The following is a 20,368-nucleotide window of genomic DNA, read 5'->3' on the forward strand; positions in this document are numbered from 1 at the left end:
CTTAGTGCAACAGTGGGAGCAGGAACCCAAAGTTCTGAATGACTGTTAAACTATAGCTGGCAAACGACCCAAGCAGGGCCGCAAAACCATGCCTTCTACGGGAGGGATGACACTGGGGATGCTGGAGAAGTTCTCTATGCTCTGGGGATGTGTAGCACATCTCACCCTTCCCCAAGTCCCAATTACTTGGGTCACGTCCCTTCTGTCGGGTTTCTCCATGTTTGTAGATGTGCCAACCAATTAGTCATAAACAGACTCAGGGTGAGCAGGAAGCCCTTAATGAAGCATGACCTGGTTCCCTCCTATCTCTTCAAATGCACTGAAAGCCCAATTGTCCTTTTTTTGTTAATGGCTCTCTGACGGTTTTCTGGACTCTCTCTGGCCCCCACATCCCTGGAGCCATGGGTCATTTCACTGCCTTGGGTCTCCAGATTGGCCCTAGATTGAGCTGGGATGCCTGCCCACTGGGCCTGGCTGATGGCTAGGCACCTGTCCTGTGATATAGGTCATATTACCCTTGCACTTTTGGTGTAATATCTCTGTTGGACTCCTGCGTCCTGCATGGAGTTGTGAAGCAAAACCAGGTGGTGGGGCAAGGAGTATGGAGACGGCATTCCAGTCTCAGGGTGCCCCTCACCCACAGCTGTCCCACTGCTGCGTCATGGCTCTGGGCCTTGGGGTCCTTACCTCTCAGTCAGAAGCAAGAACTCTGGCCTCACCGGGCTGCCTCAAAGCAATGTCAGGGAGATTAAATGAGGTGACGTATGTAAAAGCACTCTGTAGACTTCCGCAGATGTTCTTAGCTTTAGAGAAAAGTGTGGGAGAGTGATTCCTCCAGGAATGTGCTGGGATCAAGTCTCCTTGTGACCTGGATGGGTAGAGAGGCTGCTCAGTATATGTATAAAGCAGGAGGGGCAAATACAGGGCATCTATGCCACTGTCCCTGCTCCTGCCCCCCTCAATAATCCATTCCAACGAGCCCTGGGAATCCAGGCTGCCACTCCAAATGATTAACATTAGCATGAGGAGGATGCTGTTCTGCCATTTCTTTTTTTTTTTTTTAAAGATTTTATTTATTTGACAGAGGGAGAGACAGCGAGAGAGGGAACACAAGCAAGGGGAGTGGGAGAGGGAGAAGCAGGCTTCCTGCCGAGCAGGGAGCCCGATGCGGGGCTCGATCCTAGGACCCTGAGATCATGACCTGAGCCGAAGGCAGTCGCTTAACCAACTGAGCCACCAGGCACCCCTCTGCCATTTCTGATATGACACACTACCTTCAAGTGGACTGAGCATAGATAGCCATAGTGATTTTTATAACTTCCCTCCATTAGGGCAGTGGTCCTTTGCCCCAATTTCCTGGTTACTTGAGTGTCCATCCACTCATTTCCAGCAGCAATTTGAGCTGGCTTTAAAAATTAAACTTCATCTTAATTAAAACAACCTCAGTTAGAATGAAAATTTAAAGAACTAGAATTTACAGGTTGCTGTTGGAAACTGTATTTAGCTCTGAGCTTCCTAGTAGCCCATAAACAAAGGGAAACAATTCTGGGTATATATGGTCGTCGTTGGAAAAGAAAGGTTCTCTGCTTAGGAATTTAAGGTTCAAGCTCTAGCTAGTCTTTTGCAGTGGAGAGGCAATGGGACAATGGTGCAGTCCCTGAACTAGGAATTAGAAACCCTGAATCCTTGTCACTTTTGCCCCTCTATTGCCCCATCAGAAAAATGGGAGACTCCTTTCTTCCTTAGATCTTGCCCTTCAGAGGAATAAATTCCTACCTCCCAAACTTCCATTCCATTCTATTCTTCCAACTCCCCATCTGGTCTCCAGCTTGGTGAGGGGTCAGGAGAGGAATCTTTGGGATTCCACATCATGAAGCTATCCCCAGAGTCAGAAAAATAGCTTTGTGATGGGAGTGGGAATTTATAGCTTTGACAGAAGCACAACCCCTGCCCCCCGCTCCCCCCGCCACTGCCCAGCAGGCATCCCTGGTCACCCTGGCGTCTGTTGCAGGTGGACAGGTTCCTGTATCACATGCGGCTCTCCGATGAGACCCTTTTGGACATCATGGCTCGCTTCCAGGCTGAAATGCAGAAGGGTCTGGGGAAGGACACCAACCCCACAGCATCTGTGAAGATGCTGCCCACCTTTGTCAGAGCCATTCCAGATGGCTCAGGTGAGTGGGGCTAGGGGCTGCCAGGGACCCTGATCCCCCTGCTTTCTTCTTGGCTGACGGGTACCCGGAGTCTGCTCCTGTACCCTGGCTTATCTCTCCCACCTTCTGTGCATACTCTTCCCGAACTCCCTATGCTTCAGTCCACTCAATACCAAAAGTTTTGAGCCAAAGTTCAAATGTACCCTGCTTTTTCTCTGTGTGCCTTGGCCCCACACATTTTGTCTGTTTACTTGCTGGAGCATCCCAACATTCTTCCCCTCATGAACACCAACTTAGCTTTTCAGTCTCAGGGTAGAGGTCACCGCCTCCATGAAGGAGGATTTCCCATGCTGGGTTAGGTGCTTGTCCTGACACCTGCTGTGTGTGAGTTTCCCTACTGGGCTGATGCTCCATGAGGACGGGGCCTGTGTCTTCTTCACCACGTTGTTCTGAGCACCTAGCATGGTGCTTGATGCCTGCTAGGCCCTGAAATATTTGCCAAATAGATAATACATGGTATTTCATGCCTAAGTTCCTAGATTCCAGGCCCAAGGTAGTAAGTAAGGGAAGACAACATGATGTGATAGAAGGAAGAATGAACGATAATTCAAAAAACCTGGGCTCTAGGCCCAGCTCTGCCATTTCTCAGTGACCTTTGGCAAAATGTTTAGCTTTAGTTTCTTTATCTGTGAAATGAGAGAGCTGGCCTCTGTATTTGTTTTCTATTGTTGCTGTAATAAGTTACCATAAACTTAGCTGCTTAAAACCACACAAATTTATTCTCTCACAGTCCTGAAGTTCAGAAGTTTGAAATGAGTCTCACGGGGCTATAATCACGGTGTCCGCAGGGCTGCATTCCTTCTGGAAGCTCTAGGGTAGAATCTCTGGCCTTGTGTTTTCCAGCTTCCAGAGGCCACCTGTATTCCTTGGTTCATGCCCCTTTTTATCTCCAAACCAGCCAGATAGCATCTTTAAATTTCCCTCTGACCCTGACCCTTCTGCTTCCCTCTTTCACATTTAAAGACCTTGTGACTACATTAGGCATACCCAAATAATCCAGCATAATCTCTTAACCTCAGGGTCACCTGATGAGCAATTTCAATTCCATCTGTAACGTAATGTTCCCTTGCCATGTTGACTAACATACTCATGGGTCTGGGGATTAGGATGTGGGCATCTCTGGGGAACGATTACTTTGCTGACCACAGCCTAGAGACCTTTATGGATGGAATCCAGGAGGTTAGATCCAATTCCTCCATTCTCAGCCTCTGGGCAGAGCCAGAGGAGGGACAGGAAGTGGTATCTGCAAGGCACCTGCTGTGGTCAGGGGTGTTAGGAACTCACTGCCTCACATAATCCCCATAAGAACCCTGAGGTGTAACTGTTGTGCCCAGGTCAGATGAGAACACGGAGGACCAATGTCAGGGTCCCAGTGCTCTGAGCAAGCTCCAGTGGGGTCTTTGGGGCCCTTGAAGAAGCAGGGGCTGAAGTCTGGGGAGCTCTCAGGGACTTTGATTAGATCAGCTAGGTTCTGGCCCCTCTGGGCCAATGGCGGGGTCAAAGTAGCTTCTACCATTCAAGGGGTCCCCGGGAACTGTGATGGGGAAAGCCTCTTCCCTTACTGGTGGGTGCGTGACAGGGTGGGCTATGTCCACCCTGGAGGGACATAAGCTTTGGAGAGAGACAGTCCTGCTTTGAAATCTGCTTGAGTTCCAGGCACTGCTCTATGAGAGTGCCGAGGGACTGTGGTCCTTGACAGGTCATCCAGGGCCATTCAGAGTAAGCACCTGAGTCATGGGTGTGTCGGGGGGAGGGGGCACCAGGGCAAAGTCCTCCTGGCTTCCTGTGCTTTGGCTCCTCCTGCAGAGGTGTGTCCCCAGAAGCAAGGGAAAGTGCCTGTGAGGGTCTGGAGAATACTGGACTGGACGAGTCTTCCTGGCCCTGGCTGCTTCAGGAAGGTTTGGAAGTGAAATGGACCAAATTTTAGAATAACCCTCCTCAGGCCAGGAGGCACCACCTCCTTTCCTCACTGTCTCCTCACGTAATAAATATCATCACATAATATCTCACATCTCATCACATAATAAATCTCACCAGTGAGCCTGTTGCAGTGAGGTCTCGGAGCCCAGAGTCCCTGCAGCCAGGGGGCCTGGGTAAGTCCCAGGACCACTGCACTCCTGTCCGCATCAGTAAAAAGATCAGGGCTGTTAGGATCAGATGAAGTCATGTGGAAGGAGTGCTTTAAAATTTCCAAAATATTGCCCCAAGTCTTCCGTAGTTCCTGTGAGCTAGTGGTGTAATTTCATGGTCACTAACAAAAGCAAACAAATGCTACTAATCTGTTGGGGCTTCCATTTCAAAAACGTATGCAGTTTCCAGAGAAATACCGAGTTCACCTACTCTCTGTCCTCTCATCCAAACCTATGAGAGGAGGTAAACTGGTAGAGCCTTTCTGTCAGGGAGCTGCAATCGACTGTTCTTACCAAGTGCCTGAGAAGTGTGCCTTACCCTCTACCAGCCACAAAGGAAGGGGAACCGGAGGTGCCCATCGCATGCTTGTGAGGGGGACTCTGGTTCTGGAGGCCTGACTCCAGCTGCTGCTACTGAGGGGGGGGCCTTGAAGGGGTGCCCAGGGAGCCCTGATGTGGTCGGCTGATGGGCCCCGGGGTCTGCCCTAGGACAGGGGTCCCCTGCTCGCCCCCTAGTATAAGACTCACTTAGAGCAATTCCTAAACATATGGTTTCTTAGATCTCTCCCCCTGGAGATTCTGAATTTCCAGGAATCGGCACAGTCAGTCACTGTGCATCTTTGGGAGACACTCCACTAGGGAATGGGTAGGAGCAGGGGCATTTGCCCTGGGGACGGATGAGGAGAAGGAAACCTTGGAGCCCCTGAAAGGTCACAGGAGGATTATCTACAGAGGTGGATCATTATCTTTTTATTATTTAAAAAAAAATTTTATGGAGATATAATTGACATAACATTATATTAGTTTCAGGTGTAAACATGATTTGATGTTTGTACGTATCATGAAGTGGTCACCACAATAACGTTCGGCAACACACATAGTTACAAATTTCTTCTTTCTTCCGATGAGAACTTTTAAGATCTACCCTCTTAGCAATTTTCAAATATGCAACGTGTTATTCTTAACTGTAGTCACCATGTTGTACGTTCTGTCCCCATGACGAAGGTCATAATAATCTTAATAATTGCTGTAGAGATCCTGACGGTCCTTCTGCCACTGTTGCCTCTGCTGGGCAGGTCCTGCCTCCCTCAGGGTCCAGTGAGTCCTTTCTCTGGGGTCAAAGTCACAGAAAGGATCACACCTGGTTTACAGGAAATCGAGTATTGAGTCCACTGGTGAAGCCAGGTGATTGCACACTGACAGCGGTGCCGGAGGCCAGAGGAAGGAATGACTCTGTGCTACACTGCACGAGGGTTCACAGTCACTGAAGTGGGCTGCCTCACCTCCAACCTGAATTGCAGCACAGGAACCTCCTCTTTTATGAAAATCCTCCAGTCCATCCAGATTGGTGCCAGAGGCATTTTCCCCAAATCTCAATCAGAACTTGGCACTCCCTTGCTTAAAATCTTTCTGTGGCTCCCCCTCACCTTCTGGAGAAAGCTCAAGCTCTTTGGTGTGGGCCAGTTTTCCCAAATCCTTCCTAGTTTATCCAGAGACGACCTGCTAGCCTCATTTCTGTCACACCTCCCTCCTTCCTCCAAAAGCAGACCCTGCCCTCCCTATGTGAGCTCCTTCCTTGGCTCCGTTCCTCTCCCTGGGACCTGCTCTGGCTGCCTCCCTCCCTCGAGTTCTTCTGCACTCATCTCAGTCCCGCCTCCCCTGGGGTTTAGATAGGGCTCCCTGTGCTTCCCTAGCACTTGGCCTGCTATTTGGCACAGAGTTGCGCTCAGTAAATGTTCGTACATGGACTGTGTGATCTACCCTATTTCCTGCTCGACAAGATAACATCTGTGAAAGCATCTCTTGCTTGGTATGTGATGAATGCTAACAAAAGTTGCACAATATTAGGTCCCTGGATTCCCTTCCTGAATAAGAAATGGCTCCATCAGGCTTCTTTGGGGGCAGATCTAGGGAGATAAGAATCTTGCTTTCCAGATAAGCTCCACAAAAACAAAAGATCCTGCTAGCTGGGTCTGGAAATGACTAAGGCCCATGCTACTCTGACTGTGGTCCACAGACCAGCAGCAGCAGTACCTGGGAACCTGTTTAGAAATACAAAATCTCCGGGGTACCCTGCTAGCATGCTTGATCTTGGGGTCATGAGTTCAAGCCCCTGTAGAGATGGACTTAAATAAATAGAGAAATAAATAAATAAATAAACTAAAAAAAAAAAAACACACACACACACACCAAAATCTCAGACCCCACCTCCACTGAATCACAATCTGCATGTTAAAATTCTTGGGAGATTCACATGCACATTCAAGTTTGCAGAGCACCATCTCTAGCTCTTTGATTGCCAGGAGCACAGAACCCAGTCAAGCCAGGTCAGGAAAGGAGGTCTGTTGTACAAGGACACGGAGAGCACAAAGGGGGACACGCAGGGTCCTTTGGGACTCTGAGGGCAGGAGCTGTGGTCCTCTCAGGCCACAAGGGGACTGGGTGGGACTCAGGTCTTCCTCTGTGGTTTCAGCCTACATACATGGGGCCACCTTGGCTACCCAGCTGACCTCTGGTTTGGGGGATGCTTCCACTTCAGTCTTTACGATGAACTAGCAATTTCTCACTGTTTTATTTCACATTACACGGAGTAAATCTGAATGGCCAGCTGGTCCCTTATCTGCATGCAGCTGTATCTAGGGTCACGTGGTACAAAACAAGGCCACTGGGGGGCCAGACTTGTGGTCCTGGAATTTCACTCACATGTGCTTTGGGCGTATATCATGAAGCATGCCTGGTACCTGTTGCCACTTTTCAGGCACAGATAATTCTATACAAAGGCTTGTTGGTTTACGGGTATGCACACCTGCATTCTTATCCTGTATCTGTGGCCAATGCAGAAGACTGGCAGGCATCCTGGCAGGAATCCTGGCTGGATCCTGAGTTGAAGTCACTGAAGTGGGCTGCCTCACCTTAACACATGTGTCATATCCACCTTTTTATTAATAGCATCGGTCTTGCACGGGGCTGGGTCTGGCCCCAAATATGAAGATCCTTGGCTCCGTAGGGGCCATCCTTTGGTCCCTCTTTTCCCTCCTGGAGTGTTTTCTGTCTGTCCAAGAGACTGAGGCTTGTATGGGGCTCGGTTCCCTTCCTTGCCCGCCTCCCTGCCTTTTCCTCCTGCCTTCCCGGCACTTTGCCCGCACTTGGAGTATCAGCTCCTTCAGCCTGGTTGTGGCATGCTGGACTCGGCTCCACCACCTGCCTGAAGTGGGTTTATATTTGCCTTCTCCATGTTTACGCCCTCCAGCATGGCCTGGTGGGCAGATTTGGGTCATGCCCCAACTTCTAAAGCTAAGCTGGCCATAGAACAGCCTTCCATAAGTGATAACTTTTTTGTTTGTTTCTTTTTTCATAGAAAATGGGGAATTTCTTTCCCTGGATCTTGGAGGGTCCAAGTTTCGTGTCTTGAAGGTGCAAGTCTCTGAAGAGGGGAAAAGAAATGTCCAGATGGAGAGTCAGTTCTATCCAACACCCAACGAAATTATCCGAGGGAATGGCTCAGAGGTATCGGGCAGGGGCTCTTATGAAGTAGGGGATGGGGCATGGCCTTGGCATCAAGTTTACAAGTGACCATGCCTTAGCGCAGCATCCTGTACTTCTCTTCTCTCTAGCTGTTTGACTACGTAGCTGACTGTCTGGCAGATTTCATGAAGACGAAAGGGTTGAAGCATAAGAAATTGCCCCTTGGCCTAACGTTTTCTTTTCCCTGCAGACAGACTAAATTGGAAGAGGTAAGGTTCATGCCGGGGAGGGAAGAAGCTGGGCAGGATTTGGGTTTGGGGCTGGGGAATGTGGGCATGTTCAAGGAGTCAGGCTGGGAACAGGAGAGATCAGTAGGAGTCTTCTTGTTTTGTTTTTTTCCTTTTTTGCACAGTGAGGTGGAAATGTGAGGCAGAGAACTCGTAAATGCAGCAGCCTTGATTTTGCACTTGACGTGGGCACGGCACAAGGCAGCAGAACGGTTTTTACTCCTCAGTTCTCAGACTTGGTTGCATGGGAATCCACTGGAGGGCTTGTTAGACACAGATTGCTGGACCCCACCCCAGAATTCCTTAATCAGATTTGCATTTCTAATAGCTTCCTGGGTGACGGATATGGATGCTGGTGGTCTGGGGACCACGCCCAGCACCCCTGACATAGCCGACTAGAATAAGAGGAGGAAGGCTTGGGGAGTCTCACTCTCCAGTGAGCCCTTAGGAAGAGGATGCAGATGGGGTATTGGAATGACAATGTTGGGATGTACAGTCTCAGCTGGGCCACTACCCAGCGGGGGGTCTCATCTCTGTGTGCCTCATATGTTCAACTGATAAACAGGGAGAGGTCAAACCCAATCTTATATAAATCTGTGAGAATAGGTAAGGGGCCACAGAAAAGGACAATGAGCTTTCTGGGGTCAGGGAGTCATGGTCAAGAGTCAGGTATCCCCAGGCCACACACGTGTGGGGTGAGGGCCCATGATCTCCTCCTGCATGTGCCGGTCATGACGCCCAGCTGTTGGTCCGTTCATGGAGCACCTTGATATCATGCACTGCCCTGGGATGTGTTTGCTGTTGCTGGCGTGGGCCATTATCAGTGGGGAAGAGTGGAAAAGGAATGGGTTATCACGTCCCACAGACTTGTCTTTGAATCATGGCTCAGAACAAGCTGTGTCCCCAGGGCAAGTTACATAACTTCTTAAGCTCCTTGATTTTCCATCCGGAAAACAGGGATAATAATAGCTCCTTGCCGGGTTGAAGGGAAGCTTAGACCAAACCTCTGCCACCGGCCCCAGACTGTGCCTGGTGCGTCAGTGGTAGCTGCAGGGCCACGACAAGGATTGTCCCTATATCACTGGTCTCTTGGTGCTTTTGTACCTTGTCCCCTGACTCAACAGATGTTTCTGGAGGGCAGGCACTATTTCACATTATTCTTTTTTTTTTTTAAAGATTTTATTTGTTTGAGAGAGAGAGAGAGAGTGCGAGTACAAGCAGGGGGAGGGGCAGAGGGAGAATTAGATTCCCCACTGAGTAAGGAGTCCGATGCAGGGCTCGATCCCAGGACCCTGAGATCATGACCTGAGCCAAAGGCAGATGCTTAACCAACTGAGCCACCCAGGAGCCCCTGTTTTATATTTTTCTCCACCTGTAGGGGCTATAGCACGATGTCTTGTGTTTTATAGGTGATTGTTAACTATCTGACAATTAAAAGTACAATCAATCATTTAATTGATTCCACTGAGTGGGAACTTGCCATGATCTATCTAGACAGGGGATGGGCTGAGGTTCACATTTTTATTATTTTATTGAAAAAAAAAAAAAAGGATTGGAAAAAAACTAGTCTGAAGAAGGTTTCAGAGAATGTGAGAAGAGACCAGGTGGAGTCAGGCTGTGAGGTGTCGCCGTCTTTGTTGGCTGGAGGAGCAGAGGTCCCGGAATCTGTAGAGGAAGTGGGAAGAGGAGTCATGGGGAATCAGGCCCCGAGATGGAGGTCAGATTCACGGAGTAGTTAAACAGATCTTCTCTGAGCTCAGAAATGGAGACCCCAGGAAGAAGGAAGAGACTTCTCAAGCTCTGCTGGAATTCATCTGAGTTTGAGAACCAAACTTATATATCTTCTTGATACCCCGGGGGCTGAATGTATGGTTTGTTTATCCAAGATTTTGGCATTTTTCTAAGCCAAATCTCTACCAGCATCTTTATGTAATAATAATAATAGGGACGCCTGGGTGGCTCAGTCGCTGAGCGTCTGCCTTCGGCTCGGGTCGTGATCCCGGGGTCCTGGGATTGAGCCCCGCATCGGGCTCCCTGCTCCGCGGGAAGCCTGCTTCTCCTTCTCCCACTCCCCCTGCTCGTGTTCCCTCTCTCGCTGTGTCTCTCTCTGTCAAATAAATAAAATAAAATCTTTAAAAAAAAATAATAGCGACACCGTACCTCAGATTTTGGCAGTGTATCTTGCATTGTGCTGAACTCTTTATGTGTATTATCTCATTAAAATCCCCAAGCAATCATAGGAAGTAGATATGATTATTTCCATTTCATATTTGAGAAAAATTGCAGCTACAGTTATGCTGTATGCATAGTTTTATTTATTTATTTATAAAGATTTTTTTAAAATTTATTCATGAGAGACAGAGGGGGAGAGAGAGAGAGAGAGAAGCAGAGGGAGAAGCAGGCTCCGAAGGAGCAGGGAGCCCGATGCGGGACTCGATCCCAGAGTCCTGGGATCATGACCTGGGCCGAAGGCAGATGCTTAACCATCTGAACCACCCAGGCGCCCTGTATGCATAGTTTTTAAAAAATATAATTGCATGTCCTTTTAAATTTTCCACTTAACTATATATTACAAGCATTTATTTTCCACTCCCCCATACATCCTGCTCCTAATGCATCCCACATTGTCCCTAGCACCCTTTTTTGGGGGATGCCGCCCTGCAGTCTCTTATTCCTCTATCCCATGAAGCAGGGATATTTCCCTGACCTATGAAGGCAGAAGTTAGGGAGGGCTGCCAGTAGGCAGCGCTGTGGTACAGGGAACAAACCCTGGTCCCGGGTCAGGAGTTAGACCATTGCGTTCCTGTTGGACTCTGTCCTTCACTCACTGAGATCTAGAGCAGTTTCCGTCCTCTGTAAATCTCCCAGCTTTATCCGTAAACTGAGAGGATTGGGAGGGCGTGGTGGGGAGTTTGTGAGTTTGGGCTCAGCTATTTTTGACTGTGTGGCCTTGGGCAAATCTCTTAGTCTCCAAAATTCTCTTCCAGTCTGAAACATTCTGATTATTTGCTATTTTACAAAACTCTTGAGAAACACCAATTTTTAAAAACATTAAAAAAAAAGATTTTATTTTTAAGTAATCTCTACACCCAACGTGGGGCTCGAACTCATGACCCGGAGATCAAGAGTTGCATGCTCTACTGACTGAGCCAGCCAGGCGCCCCAGGAAACATCAATTTTATGCACATAATTGATAATGCAGGTAGAGAGCCATTTTTCTAAGTTGAACTTAAAGTTCCCAAGGGAGTCCTACCAGGTAATACCACGTTAGTTCTGTTCTGTGCACCTGGCAATCCATGCATTCTGTGCACATAATGTGTATCTACCACAGGCCAGGTATTCCCATCAGAGCATTTCTGTGAGAGGCATGGAAATGAGGTTTCTCCATTTCACAGATGAGTAAACTGAGGCTCAGAGAGGTTAAATGACTTGACTAATGTCTTATGAGTCCATGTCCTCGGTGATTGTTCTTTCTGCCATTATGTATATTGTCTCAAACTGCTCAGATGAAATAAAGATGTTTACGTGGTTTAGAAAAAGCTGAAGGAATGTTGTAAGAATTGGGGGTGATTCAGCTTCAAGAGGAGAAGCCCGTGGGGATGCGCTTTACACATGAAATTTCTGCCACTCATTCTCAGAACTGAGTGCCTTCTTCATTTTAACTGCCTCTGAAATCTTCCCCCAGGGTATCCTGCTTTCATGGACCAAGAAGTTTAAGGCACGGGGAGTTCAAGGCACAGATGTAGTGAGTTGTCTGACCAAAGCCATAAAAAAACACAAGGTGAGGGTTTTGCCTCCCAGTCGTAGCCCCTTTCTCTCTAGGTGGGGTCTCCTACTGTGTCTGTCCTAGAAGGAGAATCAGAGAAGGAATTGATCTTGGGGCAGGTGTCATTGTGGTATAGATGTGGCCAGTTGTGACCAATTTGGGTAAACCTACCAGTAAGCCTCGGTACATGGTGCTTGTTCCAGTGGCTGTTGAAATGTGGCCCCATGCTTCCCTGGGACCTCCCCAGCTGCCACAGCCCCCTCAGAGGGTCTCCGTTAGATCACGTGCATGTGTGATGCCCTAATCACCTTTCCTTTTTGCTTAAAATATCGCTTTCTTTCCAGTCTGGCTGTCTCTCCTATTTTCTACTCTCTATTCATGGGTTATCTCTATTCGTTGATTAAATTTTATAATAATCTACACTGAAAAAGCAAGACATGCTCCTTGCTGAGCTGAGAAGTACACAAGTAAACCCAACTTATTTGTTATCCTGACAGCAAGAGCGATGCCCTTCTAGTCTTTTTTTCTCCTTAAAGATGCAATCATAATCTTTTGTATCCTGGGTTTTTCTTTTATTGTTTCATTTCACTTTAGAATGCTCCCCCAAACCTTGGGGAGCCATATTACCTTGGGGTAATAATCCAAGTTGACTTGTCAACATGGGGAACCCAGATGAGAAATCCCTGGTGCTGCCCATGGAGAGGACTTGGCTGAGGCTGGTTAAGCTGTCCCCGTGGGTGAGGGAGGGCTTTGCTCCCAGGAGAAACATGCTTCCCTTGGGGGTCCTTCCAATAAAGGCAGGATTCCTAGTGGTCTGTCCCTCATACTTCCATTGCGCAGAGGCCTTCAGCTGTAAAGCGGGAGCTTGGGTTCCACTCTTCAGTCCCCAGCTGTCCTTTCTCTCTTCTAGAACCCTGAACTTGACAGAGGCCCTGTCTCTTCCAGGAAGGGGCTAGTGATTGTCTTATCACCTTCACTGCTCTTGCTTCCTCTCTGGGCAAAGATAAAGGGACGATGCCCCCTTCCCACCCCTTGACGCCCTCTGGGACTTGTGTTCCATCAGGACATAGACGTGGACATCCTGGCCTTGGTCAATGACACCGTGGGGACCATGATGACGTGCGCCTATGATGATCCTTACTGTGAAGTTGGTGTCATCATTGGTAATTCAGTTTGACTTGATTTTCCAGGTCGGGGAAGGGGGCTAGTCTGGGGCTTAGTTTTAGCAAATAGAGTCCATTCTGTGGGAGGGTTTTGGCACTTTCTGTTTATGAGACATAACGTAGGGAAATGGAAAATTAATGCATTCGTTTGACGAGTATTTGCTGAGTGCGTCTTGTGTGTTAGGCCCTGGGCTCTGCATTGGGTTTGCAGTGGAGTTAATACCTGGATGTTCCGATATTTGTGCAGCTTTCAGTGGGGAGGCGGATGAAAGGCCTGACAGGTCCAGACAGGTAATGTCAGGTCATGGTTGGTGTGATGACAAGAGTGAAGCAGGCTGAGGTGACTGAGAGTGAGTGTGGTGGGGTGGTCACAGCAGGTCTCTCTGAGGGGGACACTTGAGCAGGGACCTTGGGGATGAGGAGGAAGGAGCAAAGGGGAGATGGAGAGGCCCTGGCAAAGCAAAGAGGAGACCTATGGCCTTTGACGTGGGATTGCATCTGGGATGCTCCAGGAACCCTAAGAAGCTGAACAGTGGCTGAACCAAAGTGACTGAAGGCTGAAAGGAGTGGGCTTTTCAGGCCAGAGAGAGTGGACAGGGCCGGGCAGATTGCACAGGATGTAGGACATAGTCACTGGGAGGCCTTTGGCTTCTATCCCAAGAGGAGGCAGGCGGGAAGGCACTGGAGGGCTTTGGGTGGGGGATGGATAAATGGGGTGTGCATTTTTAAGAAGCTCATTTTGGCTGCTGTGTCAGACAAAGAGACTTGACTACTGGGGGCAAGAATGGAAGCAAGGTGATCAGCCAAGAGGCCATTCTCCTATGCAGGTAGGACATGATGGGGCCTAGATCAGGGACATTGCAGCACAGCAGAGGTGTCTGCTGCTTGGTCCTCAGCACCTGACCTGGGAGGGGTTCTGCCAGAGGCGTCTGTGAGAAGGCGGTGTGGGGGACGATAAAGCCAAATGGATTGGATTTATCGGCTCTTCTTGAATAGTTCCTACCATCTCCCCATTCCCTTACCACTATTGGAGAGAGTTTTCGGAATTGTTCTTTTGTAATTTCCAACGCTTCTCCTCAGCTGGAGTTTCCAAGGGGCAGGATCATTACACCCGAGGGGCTTGATCTGCCTTTCTAATTCCGGAGCCCCACAGCTTGCAGTGGGATGGGCGCATGCCAGCCATGGCTTCTAGCCACTGTCCACTGTGTCTCAGTGACTGTGTCTGGTAGGCTGCACATGCCTCAATTGTGTCCACGCTTTTCTTAGAAAAGCTTTTTCCAGGTATTGCATTACATTCTGCTTCTCTCAAGACATTTCTTAGGCTTTAAAATCCTCAAACCAGAGCATTAGACAGGGGAAGATACTTAAAAAAAATAATTTTTTAGCAGCTTTGAGCCATAAAAATTTCTCTAATTTAAGGTGTACAATCCAGTGATTTTTAGAATTCCCCTAGGAAGCCATCTGGCCCTGGGATCTTGTTTGTTGGGAGATTTTTGACGACTGCTTCAATTTCCTTACTGGTTAGGGGTCTGTTCAGGTTTTCTATTTCTTCCTGGTTCAGTTTTGGTAGTTTATACGTCTCTAGGAATGCATCCATTTCTTCCAGATTGTCTAATTTGCTGGCATGTAGTTGCTCATAATATGTTCTTACAATTGTTTGTATTTCTTTGGTGTTGGTTGTGATCTCTCCTCTTTCATTCATGATTTTATTTATTTGAGTCCTTTCTCTTTTCTTTTTGATAAGTCTGGCCAGGGGACAAACCAGTGATTTTTAGTAAATGTAGAGTTTCCTAACCATCACCACAATCCAGCTGTAGAACATTTCCATCATCCCGGTGGGTCCCACACAGACTGCCCAATTTGTTGGCACTCCCCAGTATTCTAGCGTTTGAGGCATTTCCTTGGAGTGATTTTGTGTTTGAATAATGGAATGTTGCTTTCTTATGTGATAGCTAATCACTGTCAAAGATAAGGATGTAGCTTCTGCTAGGAACAAATTGTGGCAGGCCATGAGTAAAGAATATTTTTAGTATCAAATAGAGAAGAGGCTAAGTAGCTTAAGGAAAGGATTAAAAAAATTACTGTGGGTTGGTGATTTTTTTTTTTTTTAATTTATAAGGTTAGCTTAACTCGTCCTCTTTATAAATGTGCTTTGTCAGCTTTTATACATATTCATCAGGGACTTCTTCACAATCGACCCCATTCATGACAGCAAACCATTAACATCTGAGAAGTGTAGACTTGACATGTCAGCTTTATTCCTCATGAACTCCCAGGCTTGCCAAAGCTGCTTCCCTCAGTGAGAACCGGCCCCAGGAAGTGGATCAAAAGCACTTTGTGGTACATTCAGAGGGCTCTCAGGCAGTTAAGAGTTCTCTGTGTCTTTGCCCAGCTGGGAGCCTTTTGGTTTTTGCGTATTTGCTCTGATCCCTCGTGCAGGCACTGGCACCAATGCGTGTTACATGGAGGACATGAGCAACATTGACCTGGTGGAAGGCGATGAGGGGAGGATGTGCATCAACACGGAGTGGGGGGCCTTTGGGGACGACGGGGCTCTGGAGGACATCCGCACCGAGTTCGACCGGGAGCTGGACCTTGGCTCTCTTAACCCCGGGAAGCAACTGTGAGTCCCCTTGTGCTGTCATCTGGGCGTTGGCATCGGTAAATACCCAGTCACCCAGGTACACCTTGAACCTGGGAGGCTTTCTAGTTGTGACCAGTTACCCGTCACAAGGAGTTTATGAGGCGAGGCTTGGGTTTCAGTTTCATCGGGCACCTGTGAAAGTGAAGGCAAGGGAATGGAGTGATCTCCCCTAGGTCATAACCCCAATGCTAATTCAGTCCATATTTCTGGAGTGTGTATGTGTGGGGCACAGGAGATACAGCTGGGAACCAGGTGACTCAGGTCCTGCCCTCTTGGTGCCTTTGGACGAGCAAAAATAGAACAAAACCAGTGTAGCCCAAGGGAGCAGGACTCAGGCAAGCTCCTCGTTTGTGTTTCCAGTGCTCCCTGCCACCCCACTTTTTCAGAGGCCTAATCATAGCACCTGCTGTGATGCCTTCCCAGCTTAGGTCTTGGGGAGTCTTTCTTGGCTCTCATCCCATGCTCGCCAGAAGTCCCTGGGTCTGCCTCAGCTCTGCCTGCATGCTGAGCCTCCAGAGCTGCACATCTGATTTTTCTTTCCTTTCTATGTGCAGTGTCTTACACATTATTGTAGTTCATTGAGTGTTTGTTGAATGAAAAGGCATTTAAAAAATTTAAATAATTTCAGGCTTACAGAAAAGTTACAAAAGTGGTACAAAATTCCCCTTCACCTAGATTCCTTAAATACTAATATTCTCTCTGTTTCTGTGTTTATGTAGATCCATACACATATACACAAAATGTCTGAATAAAATTACTTTTCTGAATCATTTGAGACTAAATTTCAAACATAATATCCCTTCATGGTAAATACTTCAAAGTGTGTTATCTGCAAACAAGTATATTCTGGCATATAACCAAAGTATAATTATCAAAATTAGGAAATCAACACTTAATCGGTTCTAATATTTAATTTACAGACCTTACTCAAAATTCACTAGCTTCCCCATTAATGTCCTTTATAAAAAAAGAAAAAAAGAATGGTCCTGGTCCAGGCTCAGTTCAGGATCACACATGACATCTTGTGGCCTTTCTCTTTAGCCTCTTTGAGCCTGGAAAGCCTCTGTAGTATCTCTTTGTTTTTCATACAAGCCGTTTATTATACAGAATATCCCTCAACTGCCCACTGTTTCCTCATGAGTAGATTCAGGTGTGTGTTTTTGGCAGGACTATCACAGAGGGACGTGTATCCTCTTGAGTGCATCATATCTGGAGGCCCTCAATGTTTGTTCATTACTTGAGATGCTCCCTCAGATCACTTGGCCAAGGGACTGCGTAAGAGGTTTCTCTCCCAGAAGGTTGTTATTATTCCTTCTGCTGTGAATATGTATCTGGTGAAGAGATACTTTGGGACTATGGAAATATCTCCTTTCCCATTAACTTCCACTTTTAATTTTGAGCATCCATTGACGAATTTCTAAATCCATCATGTTTATTTGTTGTGATTCTCCTGTAAATCATGGCTTTCCTCTCTCTTCCATTGATCTGTTTCTCCTCATAGGAATACAGGGATTCTTTCTTTTATTTAATGGGGTATCATTTCTTCCTATCATTATTTATTTTGATGCTCAAATATTTTCACATTTGGCCAATGGAAGCCCCTTCAAGCTGGTCCCTGTGTCCTTTCGATGTGTTCCCATCACTCTTTACGGACTTCCTTATTTTCTGGCCCAGTAAATGTTCCAGACTCCTTGTGCATTTTGTGAGTCCTGGCCAATTTTCCAAGAAGCTCTGGTGAATAAATATTTAAAGTACCTCCTAGAAACAATTCAAACACTAGCACTGCATACCCAGAAAGCAAATTTTTGCTTTGGACATACCTGCTCCCCCAGGCACACACCCATTTCACTGGTGACACAGAGCAGTCATGGCCCAAGAAAGTAGGACCATTTTTTGGACCTTATCACCCTCACTCTCTCCATTTCACTTAAAATGAACTTCATTTCCCCAAACCCAACCTGGATTTCTTTTGACTGTATTCTGTTTCTGCGATGTTCTACAACTTTTTCTTTTTCTTTTTTTTTTTAAGATTTTTTAAAAATTTATTTGAGAGAGAATGAGAGAGAGAGTGAGCACATGACGGGGGGAGGGTCAGAGGGAGAAGCAGACTCCCCGCTGAGCAGGGAGCCCGATGCAGGACTCGATCCTGGGACTCCAGGACCACGACCCGAGCCGAAGGCAGTCACCCAACCAACTGAGCCACATAGGCGCCCTACAACTTTTTCTAATGAAATAGATTAAGTTGATTAGAAAACAGGTTGTCCTTGATTTTGTGCCCTTTTATGTTTGGAGAATAAAAATTATATTTAGTTGTTTGCCTGGGAAATAGTCATTGCTTGTCGGATACAGATTCAGAGTCGAGGTGTAGGTAGCAGGGATATTTCATCTACACTATTATAGAACCTCTCTGGGCCTATAGAGCCTCTCAAGCCCAAATCCCAGATACAGCATCTTTCTCTCTTGGCCAGAAGCATGGTGTAGGCATTGGAAGCATCTGAAATTTGGATTTGTCACGCCATGGTTGGCGATCTTGGGATCACCTGAATTTCCTGAGTTTGAGATTCCTTATGCCTAATATGAGAATGCTACCCCCATGGCCAGGGGTGGTTTGTGATAAAGATTCTTGGATTCAAGCACTTCATGAGCAGGAAGGAATCTTAGATCTCCTCTAGTATAATTCTCTCTTTTTATAGGTGAGGGGAATGTAGCTCAGAGGAGATAAGTGAGCTCCCAAAGGCACCCCAGGCTGGGATGGGGCCTGAGGTCCCCTGAGCCATGGAGTGGTCCTTCCATTGTTCATGGTCCTGACAATGGGCCATGGCTCGTGGGCATGGGGAAAGGATGCTACATAACCATAACCATAGCTGTTACTGATCTGTTCACTAAATCATAGGTTTGAGAAGATGATCAGCGGCCTGTACCTGGGTGAACTTGTCAGGATCATCTTGCTGAAGATGGCCAAGGCAGGTCTCCTGTTCGGTGGTGAAAAATCTTCTGCTCTCCACACTAAGGGCAAGATTGAAACACGGCACGTGGCTGCCATGGAGAAGTAAGCTGCTGGCTGAGTCGCTTCACCTTGAGTCTGCAGAGGGTTAGGGTGGGTAGCCAAGGCATGGTATGTTCATGGTAGTGGCACAGCAGAAGGGACCAGATCCATCCCAATCTTCACCAGGACAGCTTCAGACCTGGGCCCAGGTTTGGGTGGGTTAGCAATGCCTTCCGTGACTCTGATGCGGCTTCTTGTTGGTTTCATTGGCCAGGGAGTCTGTGGTTGGAGATCTACTCATTTCTTATATTTTGTTGCCTTCCTTCTCCCCAAAGTGGTGACTTAAAGCTTTTTTAGGGTCCCAGACCCCTTTGAAGATCTAATTCAAGTTCTAGACCCTTTACCACAAAAATGCATGTTTGTACTCAATTTTCCTTGCAATATTAGGACATCCTTGGATCCATTAAAGCCCATGCATGGAATCTAAGTTAAGAACTCCTGCTCTAGCAAGAGGCTTCTCTACCTGGTACTGTTGAGGACTGGCCTTGGCTTTGGTGATTTGAGGCCTCACACAGAGGTCCCTGCAATGGGGAGATGGCTGGTGAAGGCAGCTGCTCCAGTCTACTCAGGGTCCTGTTCCCCTGGCTTAGAAACCCTGGCATTGCCCTGAGCTTTGTAATCAATTTAGATTCTGAGCTCAGCAGAGTGGCATCTGACTCCTAGAATCTGTTTTTGCAGAGCATGGCAGGGACTGAGTTTTCTGTGGAAGGCAGAATATTATAAGATGGTTAAAAGTGTGGGTTCTATGATCTACCTGCCAGAGTTCAAATCCTGACCCTTGCACTTCCTAGCTATTTAAGTGTGGACAAGTAACCCGCTCTATGCCTGTCAAATCTTCAGACGAGTGCCTGGCACATAGTGAGTGTTCAGTAAATGGTGGCTGCTATGATCATTGTTGATATGGTTTTCATTATTATATCACGATGTGCCAGCTTACTTATTTTCATAATCCTGAGAGGTGGGAAAGCTGGTTCTCTGAGGGAACTTCCATGGGATGGAGAAACGTGACCCTCTCATTGCTGTCCCCTGGCCAGGTATAAGGAAGGCCTTGCCAATACAAGAGAGATCCTGACAGATCTGGGCCTGGAGCCTTCGGAGGCTGACTGCATCGCAGTCCAGCACGTCTGCACCATTGTCTCCTTCCGTTCAGCCAACCTCTGTGCAGCTGCCCTGGCAGCCATCCTGACACGCCTCCGGGAGAACAAGAAGCTGGCGCGGCTCCGGACCACGGTGGGCATGGATGGCACGCTCTACAAGATACACCCTCAGTGAGTGCTGCCTGGGGCGCACACCCCCCGCCAGTGAGTCTGCCCAGGACAGAGACCCAGCATTCTCTCCAAAGTCCGCTGCTTCTCTGTGTGGCTGGAACCAACCATCTCCTCTCTGTGCTGAGTTTACAGGGCAAAGAGAGACCGTATTCATCTAGCTGGCTGGGTTATTTGGGGGGATCATTCTTAAAGAGATATTCTGCTAAGCCCAGTTGCCTGACTAGAAGGGCATCCATCCAGGTATTTATCCATCTGTCCATCTACCCATCCAGCTATCTGTCTATTACTATTGAATACCTACTAATATTGGAAAGTAAAATACACTCAGTTACAGATGGGGAAAAATCTGAAGGGCAGAGGTTGCCAAGTTCACAGGAAGGATACTGG

At 47.6% G+C, this 20,368-nt stretch overlaps 1 protein-coding gene across 1 annotated transcript in view; it reads left to right on the forward strand.

Moving 5' to 3' along the window:
• HKDC1 (hexokinase domain containing 1) overlaps positions 1-20,368 on the forward strand; it is a 41,337-nt gene that overhangs the window by 2,830 nt on the left and 18,139 nt on the right. The window contains exons 2-9 of the mRNA XM_027597127.1: positions 2,012-2,174; positions 7,701-7,849; positions 7,957-8,076; positions 11,780-11,875; positions 12,924-13,023; positions 15,463-15,646; positions 18,561-18,716; positions 19,748-19,981. Of these exons, the coding sequence (XP_027452928.1) occupies positions 2,012-2,174; positions 7,701-7,849; positions 7,957-8,076; positions 11,780-11,875; positions 12,924-13,023; positions 15,463-15,646; positions 18,561-18,716; positions 19,748-19,981 (1,202 nt within the window). The remainder of the gene's footprint in view (positions 1-2,011; positions 2,175-7,700; positions 7,850-7,956; positions 8,077-11,779; positions 11,876-12,923; positions 13,024-15,462; positions 15,647-18,560; positions 18,717-19,747; positions 19,982-20,368) is intronic.

The sequence above is a fragment of the Zalophus californianus genome, chromosome 15 (genome assembly GCF_009762305.2).
Source record: "Zalophus californianus isolate mZalCal1 chromosome 15, mZalCal1.pri.v2, whole genome shotgun sequence".
Lineage (NCBI taxonomy): Eukaryota > Metazoa > Chordata > Mammalia > Carnivora > Otariidae > Zalophus > Zalophus californianus.